Genomic DNA, 17,059 nt, shown 5'->3' on the forward strand with positions numbered 1-17,059 from the left:
TTTCATGGTACTCTTAGCAAACTAATAGAGGAAAGTGAGAAAAGATCACTGGAGAATTTCACAGGAAATATGCCTTCGGAATTATGGAGCAGAATTTCCCTTTTGATTGATGGGTGGTTACTTGAAAAGAAAATATCTTACAATGATGCAAATACATTACGAGAAATGGTTCGGAAAAGGGATAGTCGCCTTCGCGAAGCGTACTTGTCTTGCAGAGATACCGAAAGCAGAGAAGTTATGGATAATTTTCTGAAGATGGCACTACCAGGAACCAGGTACTCTTTCTTCTTTGCTGAAATGAGAAAACATGTTTACAGAAAATATTTGGTATGTAATCTCTATGATTCATGCAGTTCTGGTTTGCACATTGTCCACATAGCAGCAGAGATGGCTCCTGTCGCAAAGGTGAGTTATAGTGTTAATTCAGCCTTTCATAAGTGCATTTGAAGTTTTGAACTTTATCTTTGGATAAGTCGCCACCTAGTATAACTACTATTTACAGAGCTTAGAGAGAACAATTTTTTGAAGTACAAATATTCTGCAACTTAACAAAGTACAGTACTAATTTTTCCAGTTTTGCACGTAAACTTGAGCCTATCCTCATATCTTACATGTGAACAGTAAATCGCTATTTTCAAATATGGTTCTCCTCAGTTGTTCTCAGATAGGCCATGATGATCCAAGGGCTGATTCAAACCGTCGTAAAACTGACACTGTTGAATGTGTGCTCTGATATGTAGCTTTTTACTGGTTGAAAAAGCTGCCTGTATGTTTTTTTTAGATCATCAGTTAAGATTCTGCAACCATGAACAGAAAATGAAGCTTGGTTATACTAAAGAGATGAAATATTGACTTAATGTTTTGACAAAGTTACAATATGCAAATAAACTGTCTAAAAAGTGCAGATTTGTCAATTGATTATTTTCCTACAAGTTTCATTAGATCTATCTCTAACTGAATTATGAAAGTTGTTTCTTGGGATATTTGAAAGTACTGGTGCTGATACAATGACTTACTGTTTTGTAATCTTATATTTCTCCATTCTGATTAATTTGAACCATATTAGACATATGTTCTCTTGCTTATATGCATGATTGCTTAGGTTGGTGGCCTGGCGGATGTGATATCTGGCCTTGGGAAGGCACTTCAGAAAAAAGGGCATCTAGTAGAGATTATTCTTCCCAAATATGACTGCATGCAGGTTGACCAAGTTAGCAATCTTAAGGTATGTAGCAATGTTGCTTATTTATATGTCTGGTGGATCTGTTAGGGTAAGAATGCTATCATGTGATTGTGCAGGTTTTAGATGTTCTTGTGCAGTCCTACTTTGAAGGAAATATGTTCAACAACAAAGTTTGGACAGGGACTGTTGAAGGTTATATACAATCAGCTCTCAGTTGTACCACTGTATCAATTTCTAGTCCGCATTGGCCTAACTAAAACTAGCATATGCAGGCCTACCTGTTTACTTTATTGAGCCAGAGCATCCGGCGAAGTTCTTTTGGAGGGCTCAGTACTACGGAGAGCATGATGACTTTAAACGTTTTTCGTACTTCAGCCGTGCGGCACTGGAATTACTTTACCAATCTGGGAAGAAAGTTGATATAATCCACTGCCATGACTGGCAAACTGCATTTGTGGTAATCGTCAAAGATCATTTGGCAGCATTGGCTCATTGCCTACTGAACATTAATCTTACTTTCCTTGGCTGATTTACAAAGTTTAATGTGCTAACTTACCTTTAAAACTTTGAACTCCAGGCACCTCTTTATTGGGATGTATATGCAACTCTAGGCTTCAATTCAGCTAGAATTTGCTTCACCTGTCACAATTTTGAATATCAAGGAAGTGCTCCAGCTTGTGATTTAGCATGGTGTGGCCTTGATGTTGAGCACCTAGATAGACCAGACAGGATGCGGGACAACTCACATGGAAGAATAAATGTTGTTAAGGTATCATTTATGGCAAACTGTAGCAATAGATTTGGAACACAAACTTACTGCTGTGGTACCAATGATGCTGGTCTGGATTCATATTATTCAGGGTGCAATTGTGTATTCGAACATCGTGACAACTGTCTCACCAACATATGCACTAGAAGTTCGCTCGGAGGTAATTGTTCTTATGAACTTTTAGCATGTAAATTTCTTTGGCTATTTAGCTCCACTAGTAGCCTTCTGCTTGTGAGATTCATGGGGGAGAATGGATAATTCATGAGCATGCCACTCAAAATGGTTTATTGTTTGGAGGCAACTTTTCTGGAAGACGAAGGCTTGAAGTTGCACAGCAGGCATATTTACTGTTACCTTTGTTTTATCAGTAGTGCCAGACATAGTGATGTCCCTTCATGGACTAGACACTGAAGAGATGCTAGATAATTATTCATAAAATCTTGAATACCTGAGAATACCCTAAATTAAGCTATATTGAAATGCATATCCAGATAGGCCTCTCTAGGGCAAGTTCAATGTAATAGTTTCAGTTTGCAAGTAAAAAGTTTCCTGTTTTTGTTGATGATGCTCTTCTCCTGCCCAGGGTGGGCGTGGACTCCAAGATACACTTAAAGTACATTCCAGGAAATTTCTTGGGATACTTAATGGAATTGACACAGATACATGGAACCCTTCCACTGATAGGTATCTCAAGGTCCAGTATAATGCTAACGATCTCAAGGGAAAGGCAGCAAACAAAGCAGCCCTAAGAAAACAGCTAAACCTGGCTTCTGCATATCCTTCACAACCGCTGGTACGGTTTTCAATCCTTGTAAGACCAGGTCTCAACGCCTGGTAAACTGGATATGTAAAGGTTCACCATGTGTCACTTTTCTTCATGGAGTAGTCTGTTAGCTATATGGTTCTGTGATTTATCATTAATATTTTTGTGGCATGGCCCATCTAGCCTGAAATTGAAATGAGGTACTTCTATACTATTTTTGATTTATTTTTTTCAGTTAGCCAGTGTCATTATTTGATACCCTGCTGTGTACATTTCTATCCTTCCATTTGTCTGGGAAACTTGACACTGAATGTTAACTGCATAACTAAAATTTTCTCAAGCAGGTTGGTTGCATTACAAGACTAGTTCCTCAGAAGGGTGTACATCTCATCAGGCATGCAATATACAAAACGGCTGAATTGGGAGGACAGTTTGTCCTTCTGGGTTCAAGTCCAGTACCAGACATTCAAGTGCGTTTATCAGTTTATGTCACACAGTTTATTTCGTAGTATGATATCTGTGCAGACAATCTGATCAGACTTGATTCTCCAAAATAACAGATGAAAACACACTTCACTACCGCATGAACAATTTATTTATCACCGTAGTAACATGAGTCTGAAATAGTGTTTTTATCGGTTACTTCTGTTAAGCACATCTGTGCCTATAGCTGGAACAGTGAACATATTCGCTTTTTTGTTTGCTTCACAGAGGGAGTTTGAAGGTATTGCAGAATATTTTCAGAACAACAACAATATCCGGCTGCTTTTGAAGTACGATGATGCTTTGTCTCATTGTATATATGCTGCATCTGACATGTTCATTGTTCCCTCTATATTTGAGCCATGTGGCCTCACTCAGGTGTGCATTCTTTCTGTGCTTAGATGATCACTTTACTAGAAGTAATTAAGCAAGCGCAATTCTGACCTCTCTCACTTCTATTTGATATTTGATGTGTGGCCTCTGATTAGCAATTCTGACATTCCACAGATGATAGCTATGAGATATGGTTCCGTGCCAATTGTTCGAAAAACTGGTGGATTGAATGATAGGTAAATAGTGAACCGACTGTTGCTCCAAATATAGTGGTCTCATTCAATCAATCAAGTAACAAGTATGATTTTTTTTTTGTTTTGGTTTCAGTGTGTTTGACTTTGACGATGAAGCAATTCCTATGGAAGTGCGAAATGGCTTTACATTTGTCAAGGCCGACGAGCAGGTGGGCCTTGTTTCTGTGTGCATAGCGTAAAGAAGGGAAAGTGTGATTGATGATACCTGGTGTGCAGAACACTGATTTGGGTGTTCATTAATTGTGACAGGGACTAAGCGGCGCGATGGAAAGGGCGTTCAACTGCTACACAAGAAAACCTGAGGTCTGGAAACAGTTGGTGCAGAAAGACATGAGGATAGATTTCAGCTGGGACACTTCAGCTTCGCAGTACGAAGACATCTATCAAAAGGCAGCGGCTCGAGCGAGGGCAGCAGCTTGATGAGCACGGAGAGCGCATGTTTCGTGAAGCCTACATACATGCCCTTCTTCTCCCCGGCCCGGCCCTTGGCTACAAATGCTCATTTGCTGATAGGATCAGGGATCAGAATCATATAGGAAGTTGGATGCTCTTAACGCACATTTCCTTGGTGGCAGCCAATGTGACCTATGCCTGGCAATACATTAAGGTGTCTACTGAGGCACACAGAACGCAAAGGCAGAAGCAGGCGTTGGCCATCTATCACGGATATGATGAAACTGATAAGTTTGTAGCACGTGCACTGTTGTTGGCATAAATTGGTGTAAATTATGAACTGTACATGTGCTGTGTGCATAGTCGTACTATTCCCGAGGAAGAAATCTTATGGTCCATGAGATGACAGCAGCGATAGATCCAGAGACCTGCCCGCCTGGGACCAGCATCTGTTTGAAAATATACCAGTAGCATAGCATGCTGGTGGATGAAAAAAAAAATCTTTCGGAAACAAATGAATATTGGACGAGATGTAGCTGCGAATTTCTTGCGAAAACAAAGTAGAATTACAAATGTTCCAGCACTTTGTAGACTCTGTTCCGCTAGGGCTTGACAAAATTAAGCTACCTTGAATATATGTAAGAATCTGGTGAATTGCTGCTGGCGATGTTCAACCCAACTTTTGGGTGGACAACATAATCCTCATTTATAGTTGTTCAGACTTGCTTCTCGTGCTGCGTAACTAGTGCATTCCGCTATGTAATGTACAACAAAGTACCAGCAGTAAATTTCACAAAAAAAGGTGTGTTACTGATATTACCAAACGGAGGCAAGCGTATCTGCAGACTTGGTCTCTTGACATTTCACCCGTCGGTAGCCATGGTGTACTCGCCCTTGGGAGGCATTCGGCAGCGGAAGGTCCGGAACATGGGCTCCTTGGGGCACAGCGGCAGCGGCTGGTGATGAACATCTTCAGGTTCGAGCACGGGTGCTGGAGGGGGCGCCGGAGGAAGTCCATATGAAGCCATTCTGACCAAAGTACCGACCTCCGCGGGGCTAATTGTGTAGTAGCTCATATTCTGCTCCATGTCGCTACACGGGCTCCCTGCGATTCATCCACCCAAGAGTTCAGAATATTGGCCAACACTTTGTGAAATTCCTATTTTTAGCACTAAATTTTGCAAGTCATGTCAAATATTTTCACGGCTTTTTAGAATGGGAAGAAAAAATAGGAGAGAATATATGAGGGAGATCCAAGTGGGTGGATAAGGCTGGTGGAGGTTATGCTAAGAAGCTCTTTGGTGTGGCTGCAATCTGAAACAGTTAACAGAACATTTCATTTTCATAGTCTTTTAGTTTGAAAGGGATTTCAAGTTTTTGAATTTTGAAAAATAACAGGATCCATGCAGCCCAAGCTCCATTTGTGGTTTCCCTTTCATCATAGTGTTGATCAATCCACTTACTGAAGTATGCAGCTGCAGTGGCAGGGAAGTCGGTGATAAGCCCGTCAGCGGGTACCGCCCACGTGTCTGTAGCTATCTCCTTCATCGGATCGGCCCAGTAGTCAAACGCAAGGCTCATGAACTCATTTTTGAGAACGCCGACGTACACTTCTATTTTGGCAGCATGCAGCCTATCAACCAAGGCATGAGTGAACCCTGTCAGATAGAAGCCATCGACTTGTACGGCTGAGCTGCGTCTGAGCTTCACCGCGTTCGCCATCTCCGAGATCTCAACCACCGAAGGCTTCGAAATATCGGTGATGTCAAATTCGATCTCGTAGACCCGCTTGAACTTGGGGAACTTCTTGAACGCTGAAAGCACCGGTGGGTCCTCTGACTGTATAAGCACGACCTGTTTGGTCTCCTTGTCGTAGCCAAACTTGGTCAGTGCAGTTGAGACTGCACCTACCACATCAAGACCTCTGGTTGCAAGGTATGCAGCACCCTGCACTCGATCGGTTATACAACACCGCTCTTCAGTTCAACAGAACGGCAACACGAGCGAGCAAATGATATGTCGAAAGTAGAATACCTCTATGCCGATCAGTATACCAGAAATATTGCTGGCTTTCGCATAATCAAGGAATGCGGCCAATGTCATGAATTTGCCAGCGTTCTTCGCAGCAGGATTTCTATCCATGGCTGATTCTGAGAATGGACCGATAAGGTTGGCTGGACAAAAACATGTGTTAGTTCATGCAAATCCGTGGAAGCAAGAAACAAAGAATATATGTTTTTTTCCCCCGCACGTTTTAAGGTTTGGATCTCGTTCCATGAGAGATCAAATGAGAAAATGCCAGATTTGTTCTGTATTTCATCCACATTTGTCATTTTCCCCAAGAAAGTTGTAGCTGCTGTTGTGCTGCCGTTGAGATCTGAAGAGCCCAGGCAGAAGGCGACTCCATCTTTTGACATACGGACCCAGCAATCTATTATGTCCGCACCATCTTTCACCGCTTGTTGGTAGGCAAGGTCCGTGCTGCCTGGGAAGACACCGCTTGCACCATCGTGGGTTATGATCAGTGGCCTGCTTCCATCTGATTGAGTAGATGAATAATCAGTGCGTATTATTGTAGGATGATGATAGTAGGATAACAAAGTGGGCATGTGAAGCAGAACAAAATTGATAGCTCACCTGTAGTTTCATTTCCAATAGAAGCAAGAGCATTGCCCTTGGTATGTGCCAGGCATGCTGTAAACAAATATTATTATCAAGATGTTATAAAGGAATTTAAAAAAAAAGAGCTAAGTCACATGTGTATGTTGCTATCATGTAAAGAGAAACATTTCCAATTTTCATGGACACCCATTCAGTTTTAGATGGCATGTATGCTTCTTCGTTCTTACCTATGGCTCCTGATGCAGTGGGCGGGTAGTCAGTTAAAAAACCGTCGACTGAGAAGTCTGAATTGTCTATGAAATTCAAGTATTCCGCATTGGGGTCATAGCTGTAGTTGTGACTCATACAGGCATCATCATTGGCAAATCCAGATGCATACACTTCCAGCCCAAGGGCATGTGCATCTTTGACCAAACTGGTAGACGGCTCCAAGTACCCATTCTTATTCATTGGCCAAATATATTGCTTGGGGACAAGAATCCCTGATGCAAAGGCCTTGATGGCTTGCAGGTCTTTCAGAAGTTCTCCATATGTTATCTTGGTCGTAGGCTCAACAAGGTCTTCAGTGAGAAACCGAAAAATTATCTTAGTATTGTTTCTGAGCTTCCCAGCGAGACTTTTCAATAACGCAACTTCTGGCGAGGACACCCAAGTGACAGGAAATTCTTTTGGCATTCCTACTATGTAATCTTCGCTACTTAATCCGTGCTCCCGAAAAAATGAATCATACTAAAGAAAATACGAACTTGTATCAGATAGAGAACATGGAGCGGTACAAAGAGAGCCTTGGTGAATCTGTGAATGTCAGTGAAACCAACTTACCTCCACATTGACCCAAATTTCATGAGGCTTAACAGTTCTAACCACATTGTCAAGTGACATCAAATACGGTCCGCCGTCAAATATTGGACTGCGAGAAGGAGTATTCTGAATCACTGAGGGACGATCAAACCACAGACAGGTCAATATTTCGCAGCAAGTGAAAAGAAAGATGAAAAAAAACATAACCTATATGGAAAACCATGAATGAGTTGCAAAGATTGATTTGAAAATAGTTCATTCCAAATGATGTCCGTTGTTACAGGGGTGGAAGGCAATTTGCCAAAAAGTTCTTGGCTTGATTTCTCATAGGGTTAAACCCCATGGCTCACTTCCTCGTGTGGATAAATTCTTCTTAAAAGTTTCGGCTAACATTTTTGAGGTTGTTTCTCCCTGTGGTCTTGTAAATAGCCATGTAAATATTCTTTGTGCCTTGTTTTCGTATAGCACCGCAGGTAGTAAATTCACGATGCTTCATATATATAGAATAAACTACTGTATGGGACTCCCCTATGGTCTCATGGTAAAAATATGGAAGAAAATTATGATTTCTCTTTTGCAATTGCTAGCTTCATCATGGAGCACAGTAAAGTACTACTTTAAAAAAGTTACGGTCTGAATTTTCAAGATATACAAAAGTTGTTTTCTGCTTACAGCCAATCTGATGTAGCTCCTCCGATTTGAAGTCCACAGAGAACCATCCTTGAACATCTTGTCCGTTCACTTGGTAAGTCGAGCCCCTGGAAGCGAAGTCCTTCATCCTAGCAATCTCTGTGCTATTGTCAAGTTTCAAGTTGCTTATGCAGAAGCCCACACCATCACTGGAAAATTGCAGGTCGCAGAACAGGACCACGTCAGGCACGCTATAGGCCACTGCGTAGCTGAATGCAATGGCGCTTGAATCGGGAAATAAGCCAGAGAACCCCCCACGAGCAATGACTCGAGGACGGCGACCTATAGGGCAGTACTAGAGAGATTAGCAGCATGGCAGACAGACCAGAATATGCAAGCTGAAAGAACATGTTCAACTTCTTCTAGCACAATAGACACGCTTTACGTGTATTTGAGAGAAAGAAAAATTTGCAAATTCACAACTCAGCAATAAGAGGCGAGATGCTTACCGTTCAGTGTCAACCATTCCCCTGCTGGAGGATCTAAAGCAGCATTGGCTCCATGAAGAAGTAAGAGGATCAAGAACGCAAGAGGATATCTTGCTCCCATTCAGGTTAGAAACGAGCACCCTGTTGCATCACACAAATACCTTTGTGAGCTCCATACAAACATACGTTCACACAGATGCAACATAGATGAATCTCTGGCTTTTCAAGAATCAATTCAGACAATAATCAGAGAGGCACAAATAGTTGGGTACCAACGTCTCACCGAAGCTTTTGGGAAAAATTCAGGCTTCAAACGTAAGCCTAATGGAGCAAGTTTTGAGGAAAGGGATCTATCTCCCAGGCTAGAGGAAGTAAATTGCGGAGAGGAGGCAAGGCATGCATGCAAGGTCTCTAAATCAGACTGTGGAGTGGAGGCAAAAGGGAGGCCCAAGACAAGGCGAAAAGCTTCTAAAATTAGGAGCCTCCCAATAGACGGATACCATTTGACACGGGTGATGGATGATCTCACTTCGGTGGTGAGTCTCTTCTCCACCTGAACGGTGAGAAAGCTTGCCTTAAAAAGGAAAAATAGACAGAGATAATTTTCTTTCCATACCATTATTTTTTCGGTTTTGCTAATTCTTTGTTACAGTAGTTCTCAGTTTGATTTGATCTGTGCACGATTTCACTTTCTTTTTTGAAGTCCAAGAACAGAAGCTACGTGCATAAATTATTAGGACACAGTGAACATATCTTTTTTTAGAAACAGAGCTTTTCATACCATTATTACTAGAGAGAAACTTCATCAAAGGATCCTAGATTATATATCCTGGACATATTCAGTGTCTTTTTTGTGCGCCCTTGCTGGATGTGCAGAGCTATTTATAAATCATATCCGCATATGTTCACATTATAACATGGTGCAGCACATGATTTTTAAGAAACCCAGCGATGAACAGCAAAAACTAGTCACAGAAACATAAAAAGTGAGCACTGGATCTGAGGCATTGACCTTTGTACGCTTCCTCCCATTTCCCAGACAACGGCAAAATCTGACCATTGTACACATATGTTCAGATTATAACATGGTGCGCCCGAGATGGGTCGAGCACGTACAATGGAGGAGAGAAGTAGCAGGAGGATGTAGGATTGCCCCTACGGGAGTAATGGATGGGGAGGCGGCGGCGCCCGCACATAGGAGACCGCTGAGAGGAGCGCCGTGGCACGCGCCATCGCTGGGGATGGTGGCGGATGTGGGGGGCCACCGGGCACGGGCGGGAGGGTGGATGCGGAGAGAAACGGGAGGATTCTGGCCGCCGGCAGACGGGGCGAATGCGGCGAGTCATGCCGGGGCAGTCGCAGGATTAATTACTGTATTTTTTTTTGTTGAGTTCTTGCCAAATGTTATAATTTCAAACCCTAATCAATCACCAACCATAAGATTACAATAGCAAATTCATATATAACTATAACATAATAATACATTCGACGATGGTTTAATTAATGGCATTAATTCAACATTACAGCCTTTTTTTTTTGTTCCTTGTTAAACATTATTTACCAAGCTTATCTTTCATATATCTAAAGTTTAGAGTTGGTGATCGATGAGCTCACTCTCCAACCATTCCACCAATACTATACATAATACTATAGATTGAACCAACGTCCTACAAAGGGGTTGAATAACCAAGTTGAACCCACATTGCACCTTCCACCACCCTACCCCTATGAGCACATCTGAGAGACTTGTGTGAAAGAATAGATCTCGCGGGTCTTGAGATTGATTAAGTCACCCTAGACACCTCATCTGTCAACGGGAACATCGCTCACACCGAACAATATTCCGCCTTTATAAGACATCAAGGTGTTAAATCTAGGATTTGAATTCAGGTGGGTTGAGGATGTCACTGCCCTCCTAACCATCCAACCACATGTTGGTTATCAACATTGCGTAACTACAACCATCAACATACTAGTATGTAGGAACAACTATTGTAAAATATATCTAACAAACAGAATGCACTTTTATAATCACTAGCAAGGTGGCCCTCGCATTTGCGAGGGAAATGCTAGAACTTGTCAATTATGGCTCTACAGAAACTTATATTATGAAATTTGAATTAGGATTATTCTATATTCACCACAAATACTATATCAGAAAATACCACTTGTTCCGAAGACATCTTTAACAACTTTTAATTTCTTGGAGATTTTTTGTTGGCATAAGAAATGAATTATCATTGAATATATGTGCCTTTTGTAAGTGGTGATATTAAAAAAAAGTATTACACATATTTTAAGTTACATGTAGAGTATCGGAAATACACTATTGATCTTAGCATATGCCCATTTCCACTTGACAAAACATTTTAGATGTTTTTTTAAAAAATTGACCAAAAATTTCATCCACACATGTCGACATTGTATTTGTGCACATCAATTTTCATGGAAAACCGACATTGTGTCATGTGTAAAAATGATAAAGAAATGTCTCAGTAAGAGCTTTTTTTTAGAATCATATTTTACCTTTTTTATGCACGACACAAACAATATCGATTTTTTGCGAAGCAACTTTGCGAGAACATAGAAACTTGAGATGTACATGATAAATTTTGAAACGATTTTTTTTTGATATTTTAAAATGTGTTTAAGCTCATTTAAAAAAACGGGAGCATCTACTCATGGGTGCAAAAACTTCATGTCGATATCCAATGTTTTGAGTAGTCATTTAAAAGAGGGACCACGCTAAATCCGTGAAAACAATATTATTTACTTATAAACCGGAATAACCAATTTCCGGCGATGTACGGTAAATATCGGTTGAGAAGACAGCATTGAATTTAACATCACTTTAAACACTTAGTAAGTTAAAATTTATTTGAAATCTTTGAAAAATTTATAAGTGTATATATACTTTTGTCCGTAGATAAAGTTGATAAAGATATTTTGAGATAGAGAGAGTATAATATTCATTATTATTATTCGTGTTTCAGGTTTAACCAAAACTTTCAAGTTCAAATATTGTCACGTAGTGACCACTACATTTTGGATGGATGTGTAATTCTTCATGAAGTTTTGCATGAGTTGAAAACCTCTCACTCTGAAGGAATTTGGCTGAAGTTGGACTTTGAAAAAGCTTATGATAGAGTTGGCCTTTCTTGGCAGAGGTAATGATATCCTATTCTTCATGTTCTGGCACATCCTACTACTTTGCTAGCACCACGTTCAATCTAGCTAGCATAGGAAGTTTTCTTAACAGGCACAGGTAATGTCCTTTTGAAGATATGACCTAACACTATTGGTTTGTTTCGCTTGGTTATGCTCCTATTTCTTAGCGGGTGTAGTGGCATCGTGTGGAGACATAACTTGTCATGGTTAATCAGTTTCACGACCAATGAATTTTCGGTTAGCTTCCTCTAGATTTTTACTCATGACATGTTACTCTTTTTGCTCCCTTCGTTTGTACAGGCTAGCGTTTTACTTAAGAATTTTGTCTTTAATCTCAGCCACTAATTATAAATCTAACTGTTTGAATTATGATGTTGTGGATTAACGTGGTATTTCTATGTTACCATTAAAATTACAGATCTAACAGCTAAAATATTTTTGACGGTCCATAATATGTTTGGAATTGGAATTGGAACTGGCTACAGAGGAAACCGAAGCCCTAACTCCCCATTCTTTCTATCTTACATCGCCATCGAGCCCTGGCTGTAGAGTCACTGGTTTCTAATCGCAATGGATTTCAGTTTTCTTTGGCTGAATTTATTTTGCATCGTATTAATACCACATGACAGTCTCACATGATTAGATTAGATATGAAGAATGTTAGAATCACTTCTTTTTGAAGCAAAACTAAGTAGTCAGAAATAAAAACAAAATAAAAAATAAAAAAGGTATGTCGACAGCCACCCTTGGCATACCCTATATGTCGAGGGCCTCTAACGTGGCTGTAGGCACACCTATGCATCCGTCGGTGGCTGGAACTGCAGGCCACGGGGTAGGAGTATATGCTGACATCTATGCTTTTGCCGATGGGCAGCCTCGACATAATGGCATGTATGTCGACGGTCATATTTTATCGATGGTATGTGCCAGAAAACCCCCAACATATATGTTGATGGCCAGGTTTTGTCGGCGACTATTTTGGAGCACTTGGCATGTGCGATTGTATGCCGACGGCCTCTATATATATATCATGCCACATGTCTATGGTTTAAATAAAGCTTGAATCCAATTTTTGTAGCCTCATAAACAGGATATTGATTGCAAACAGAGCTTGGCTCTGGTGGTTAGGTCCCTTGTGGTGGAACCAGCCCACCCAGGTGTTTGCATTTACCTGGATTTATTTTAGGATTTAACCGGCGCTATGCTTTCAGCGGTAGGTGACGTGCCCGTCAACAGCGAGGCGCCAGTGGTGACTTCGTCAACCTCAAGATATGCCGGCTCAGTTTCTCGGAGGTGCTCATAGGGGTAGGGTGTGCGTGCGTGCGTTCATAGGGGTGTTTGTACGTGCGTGTTTGTGAGCGTCTGCGTTGTACCGCGTTCTAAAAAAAAACTAGATATTGATAGGATCATTTTTTTAGAAATTCCCGCCGTAGAGATATTAGTTATGTATATTTTAGCTCCTCTACGTTTCCGATTAGTATCCATACATTTTTATCTCTAAATTATAGCCATTAATTTAGTTAATTAAATATTATCCTAAAGCCAATTTTTTTCTTCCATATTCAATAAAGGTTATGTGATGATACTTACAGAAAAGCTAATGATAATTTTTCTTCTATGTAAAGTACACGTGGGTTTTGTTTTGGGAGAACAGGTGATGGATGTACATGTACACAATGTCTATATAATAAATGCTTGTTACGTGAAATCTGACTACACCTTTTATTTTCCTTTCCCAGGGAAGATGATGACACGTGACATATCTCGTATGTGTTACGTAAAATCTTTAAATCTCATCCGTTAAAATTATAAATCTAGCGGTTAAAATAATTCTGATGATGTGCAGTGCCTCTATTTTAAACACCCATATTTTGTTTTTAGTATATAATAGACACCTAGGAATAATAGTTTGTGAAAAAAAATTATGCTCTCATAGAAACCAATTTCATTTTGCCGGAACCATACGGCAACCAGGGTCGAAGAAGGAACGGGGTATGGGCTACAATGATCCGCACGTGTTCAATCTAGCAATGCTGGCTAAACAAGCATGGCGCATGCTGAATGATCCTCTTCTCTTTGTTCTAGAGTTTTTAAGGCGAAATATTTCCCAAATACGAATATCCTTAATGAGAAAGAAAAAAGCCGGAATGTCGTGAGTATCCTAAAAGAAATTGATGTGCTTCACCGGGGTGTCATCAAGAGAGTTGGCGATGGCTCGTCCATCCAGCTATGGTAAGACACGTGGCTACCAAGCAATCGGTCCCGAGCTCCAATAACCCCAAGAGGTCACACTCTTATTGAGGATGCTTCAGAAATCATGGACCCAATCTTAGGTGGATGGAACAAATAACTCGTAGAAGCAATTTTTTGGAAGTAGGATGTGGAGTTGGTACTTGCATTACCACTTAAAGAAGATATGGAGGATACATATATGGGCATGGTTTGCCGATTTGCGAGGGAGGTTCTTAGTAGAAAACTGCTTACAAATTATGTAGAAATTTAAACCATGCGAGCAAAGGGAAGATCGGGTCAAGTAATAATCAGGAGACCTTCAATTTGTTAGCGATCTGGAAATCTCCTTGCAAAGTGCAACAATTTATGTGGCACATTGCACACAATAATCTTCCTCTTCGGCGTAATCTTGCTTGTCGTGGGATTGAAATAGATGCAATATGCTCAGTTTGTAAAAGACTGGAGGAAGATGGGAGGCCACTTGTTTCTGAAATGCAAGCCGATGAAGAAGCTATGGCGAGATTTGAAACTAGAGGACCTGCGTACCAGGTGGGCTGCACTTACCATATCCAAAAGATTTTATCTAAGTTGTGCTACAATGTGAACCAAGCTTCTCACTCATGTGGAATTGGTGAACCACTCGAAATAAGCTAAATGCAGAGGGTAAATCCTACAAGCATGAGCAGGTGGCTGATGAAGTTCGCAAGTCTGCTGCTGAATTCAGAGAATTTTTCATGTACATACAGACTAATAGAGTCGAGACTACTGGCAACCTCCTTCTACTGACACACAAAAGATCAATATTGATGGAAGTTTCTCTGCTGAATCTAGATGTTGATCCGAAAAAAAGCTATAAACATTATGGCGACGAAATTATTAGTACCTGCACTACACGTTATTGGAGCTCTAGCTAAGAATAAATTTTCTTGGGTGATTCAGATCGACTTTGAGCTTCACATGCAAGCATGTTGATGGCCGGGTCCATCGTCAGTTTTAGTGACCATGCAGCATACTGCTGTAATCTACCGTGCGTCCTGCAGGCTGCATCCATAGCATACTCCCCATCCTACCAATCCTTGCAGCATTTTTGATTCATGTCCGTCCTCCCCTAATCTGATCTAGAGGTAGGTATACTCCATTCTTCAGTTCACTAGTCTTATATATCGTTATGGGAGTACAGTGCTTTCAATTTGCTTGTTCCTCTCTGTAAACGGTGGGCTCTGCTATGCTCTCTTGATTCTGCGGTAAATTAGCAACTAGCTACTAGATAGGCAGATGACCATGCTACCGTAGACCTAGCACCGGGGATGATCACGTACGGGTATCTTCTTTACTCCCGGTCTCGCCCGATCTGTGGACTGTGGTTCTATTCCATTCATCTTTATCTCGGTACGGTGCTCAACGTTTGGCCGTAGCTTGCGCGTGCATCTTCCTCCCTCCCTCCACCAGCCTCCATGGCTCCATATACAAGTACCACACTAGTCTCTCCATCAAGTGGCATCTCGACTCGACACCATTCTCCTCTCCACCTCCACTGCGCGCGCGCGCACATACTCTTTCTCTTAGCCAGTTATCTGCGCGTACCGATCGGCAGCCATGGCTCCTCGCATCGCCGTGCGCGCTGTGGCTGTTGCGCTGGTCGTGGCCGTCGCGGCCTGCTGCCAGCTTCTGTGCGCCGACGGCGGCAGCGTCGATGGCGTCGTGACTCTGCTGGAGAGCTGCGACGGGACGGCGACGCTGGGGCAGTGCTGGGCGGGCGACGAGCTGGCCAGGAAGCCGACCAGCAAGTACATCAGCTACGCCGCGCTGCGGGCCGACCAGATCCCGTGCAACAAGCGCGGGCAGTCCTACTACAACGACTGCGGCTCCCAGGGGAAGGCGGTGAACCCCTACACCCGAGGCTGCTCCGCCATCACCCGATGCGCACGAAACATGAACTGACCCATCCATCCATCGGCCATGGATAACTGCACGCTCACATTCATATCGGTGTGGAAAGTGGACCGATGCGCATCGACTGGACGACTCCCATCTCCAGCGTAATTAACTAGTACTCCTAGTATTCCCTCCGTCCCAGTTCGCAATGCAAAGTTTTCAAATATCTAGTTTGAAGTTCGTCGTTCATTGGAATTGTACTTTATGTGCGCGCGTATGCTTATGCGTTCAGTAATTTCGCTGGCTAAATCTGTGTCTGCGTGACTACATTGTTTTTTCCTGTGAGAAACTGTGTCTGTGCCTCTATGTGTGACGGATGTATGTAGTAGCGAAATAATGTAAAAGCAAGTGCCTCTGTTGGTGATTAGTCGAATTTTGGAATTTGGACAACACCGGACGAATTTGGTCTCTAATTTCAAAAAAAGAAAAGCAGCATAACCAATGGTGTGGCAGTTGGTCGCGCACAGCTCTTGCAGCTAACAGTCACTAAACAAAGGAGGATAGGTCAAGAAAAAAAAAGGAAAAAATGGCAAGACATGGAAAACATAGCAACCGGAAAATCCTAGTCCAATGAATGACGAAAAGAAAAGCCTGCCATCAGCAGTCGTAGCCCCCAACCCTAGCCTTCCGCACCCAGCCTCCCAACCCTCCCGCCGCCGCCGCCGGCAGCGCCGCCGGGGCAAAGATCTCGGGGCGTGGCGACGGCGGGGGCCTTCCCTCGTGACGCGTCGGGAACGGCGGCCAAGGAGTCTCTCACGCGGCGGCGGCCCTTCCGCCTCCCGGGGCGGCGGAGGTCGGACAAGGATGGAGGGGCGGCGGCGGTCCTCCCGGGGACGATCCAGCTGCGGGCTGCGGCCTCCCCGCCTCCCATCGGCGGCATGCCGGCGGTGGTGGCTGGTGGAGGCGGACAGCGCCTTTTCCTCCGCCTCTCGCCGGTGAGGGGCGATGATCTTGGGCTTCTCCCGCGATACGAGGACGCTCGGGGCAGCAGCCTTGGGTTCGACG

The 17,059-nt window shown here is 42.5% G+C and overlaps 2 protein-coding genes across 2 annotated transcripts; one reads left to right on the forward strand and one right to left on the reverse strand.

Moving 5' to 3' along the window:
- Window positions 1-3: 3 nt before the first annotated feature.
- On the forward strand, window positions 4-4,579 carry LOC124648063 (probable starch synthase 4, chloroplastic/amyloplastic; the record flags this gene model as incomplete). Its single annotated transcript, XM_047187887.1, has 13 exons — window positions 4-275; window positions 354-405; window positions 1,103-1,225; window positions 1,300-1,375; window positions 1,456-1,640; window positions 1,761-1,952; window positions 2,044-2,112; window positions 2,536-2,745; window positions 3,060-3,185; window positions 3,427-3,576; window positions 3,706-3,767; window positions 3,859-3,934; window positions 4,035-4,579. Coding segments are annotated over 13 exons (1,764 nt in total), but the record flags the coding sequence as incomplete, so codon positions are not given.
- An 83-nt stretch (window positions 4,580-4,662) lies between these two features.
- On the reverse strand, window positions 4,663-9,861 carry LOC124706870 (glycerophosphodiester phosphodiesterase GDPDL7-like). The gene is made up of 10 exons (XM_047238535.1): window positions 9,732-9,861; window positions 8,741-8,860; window positions 8,274-8,573; window positions 7,623-7,735; window positions 7,028-7,529; window positions 6,816-6,872; window positions 6,430-6,717; window positions 6,213-6,352; window positions 5,642-6,125; window positions 4,663-5,283 (listed from the first exon to the last, which is right to left on the reverse strand). Exons 2-10 carry the CDS (start codon window positions 8,838-8,840, stop codon window positions 5,042-5,044), a joined length of 2,226 nt encoding a protein of 741 aa, XP_047094491.1. The 5' UTR covers window positions 8,841-8,860; window positions 9,732-9,861; the 3' UTR covers window positions 4,663-5,041.
- Between the last annotated feature and the right edge of the window lie 7,198 nt (window positions 9,862-17,059).

The sequence above is a fragment of the Lolium rigidum genome, chromosome 4 (genome assembly GCF_022539505.1).
Source record: "Lolium rigidum isolate FL_2022 chromosome 4, APGP_CSIRO_Lrig_0.1, whole genome shotgun sequence".
In the NCBI taxonomy this organism is placed as follows: Eukaryota; Viridiplantae; Streptophyta; class Magnoliopsida; order Poales; family Poaceae; genus Lolium; species Lolium rigidum.

Excerpts from the sequence above, each read along its gene's own strand:
- LOC124706870 (XM_047238535.1), bottom strand. The coding sequence starts at position 8,840 with ATGGGAGCAAGATATCCTCTTGCGTTCTTGATCCTCTTACTTCTTCAT. Across the intron at positions 7,530-7,622 it reads AAATTTGGGTCAATGTGGAG|TATGATTCATTTTTTCGGGA; the intron begins GTAAGTTGGTTT and ends TATTTTCTTTAG. Across the intron at positions 6,718-6,815 it reads TATTGGAAATGAAACTACAG|ATGGAAGCAGGCCACTGATC; the intron begins GTGAGCTATCAA and ends CTACTCAATCAG.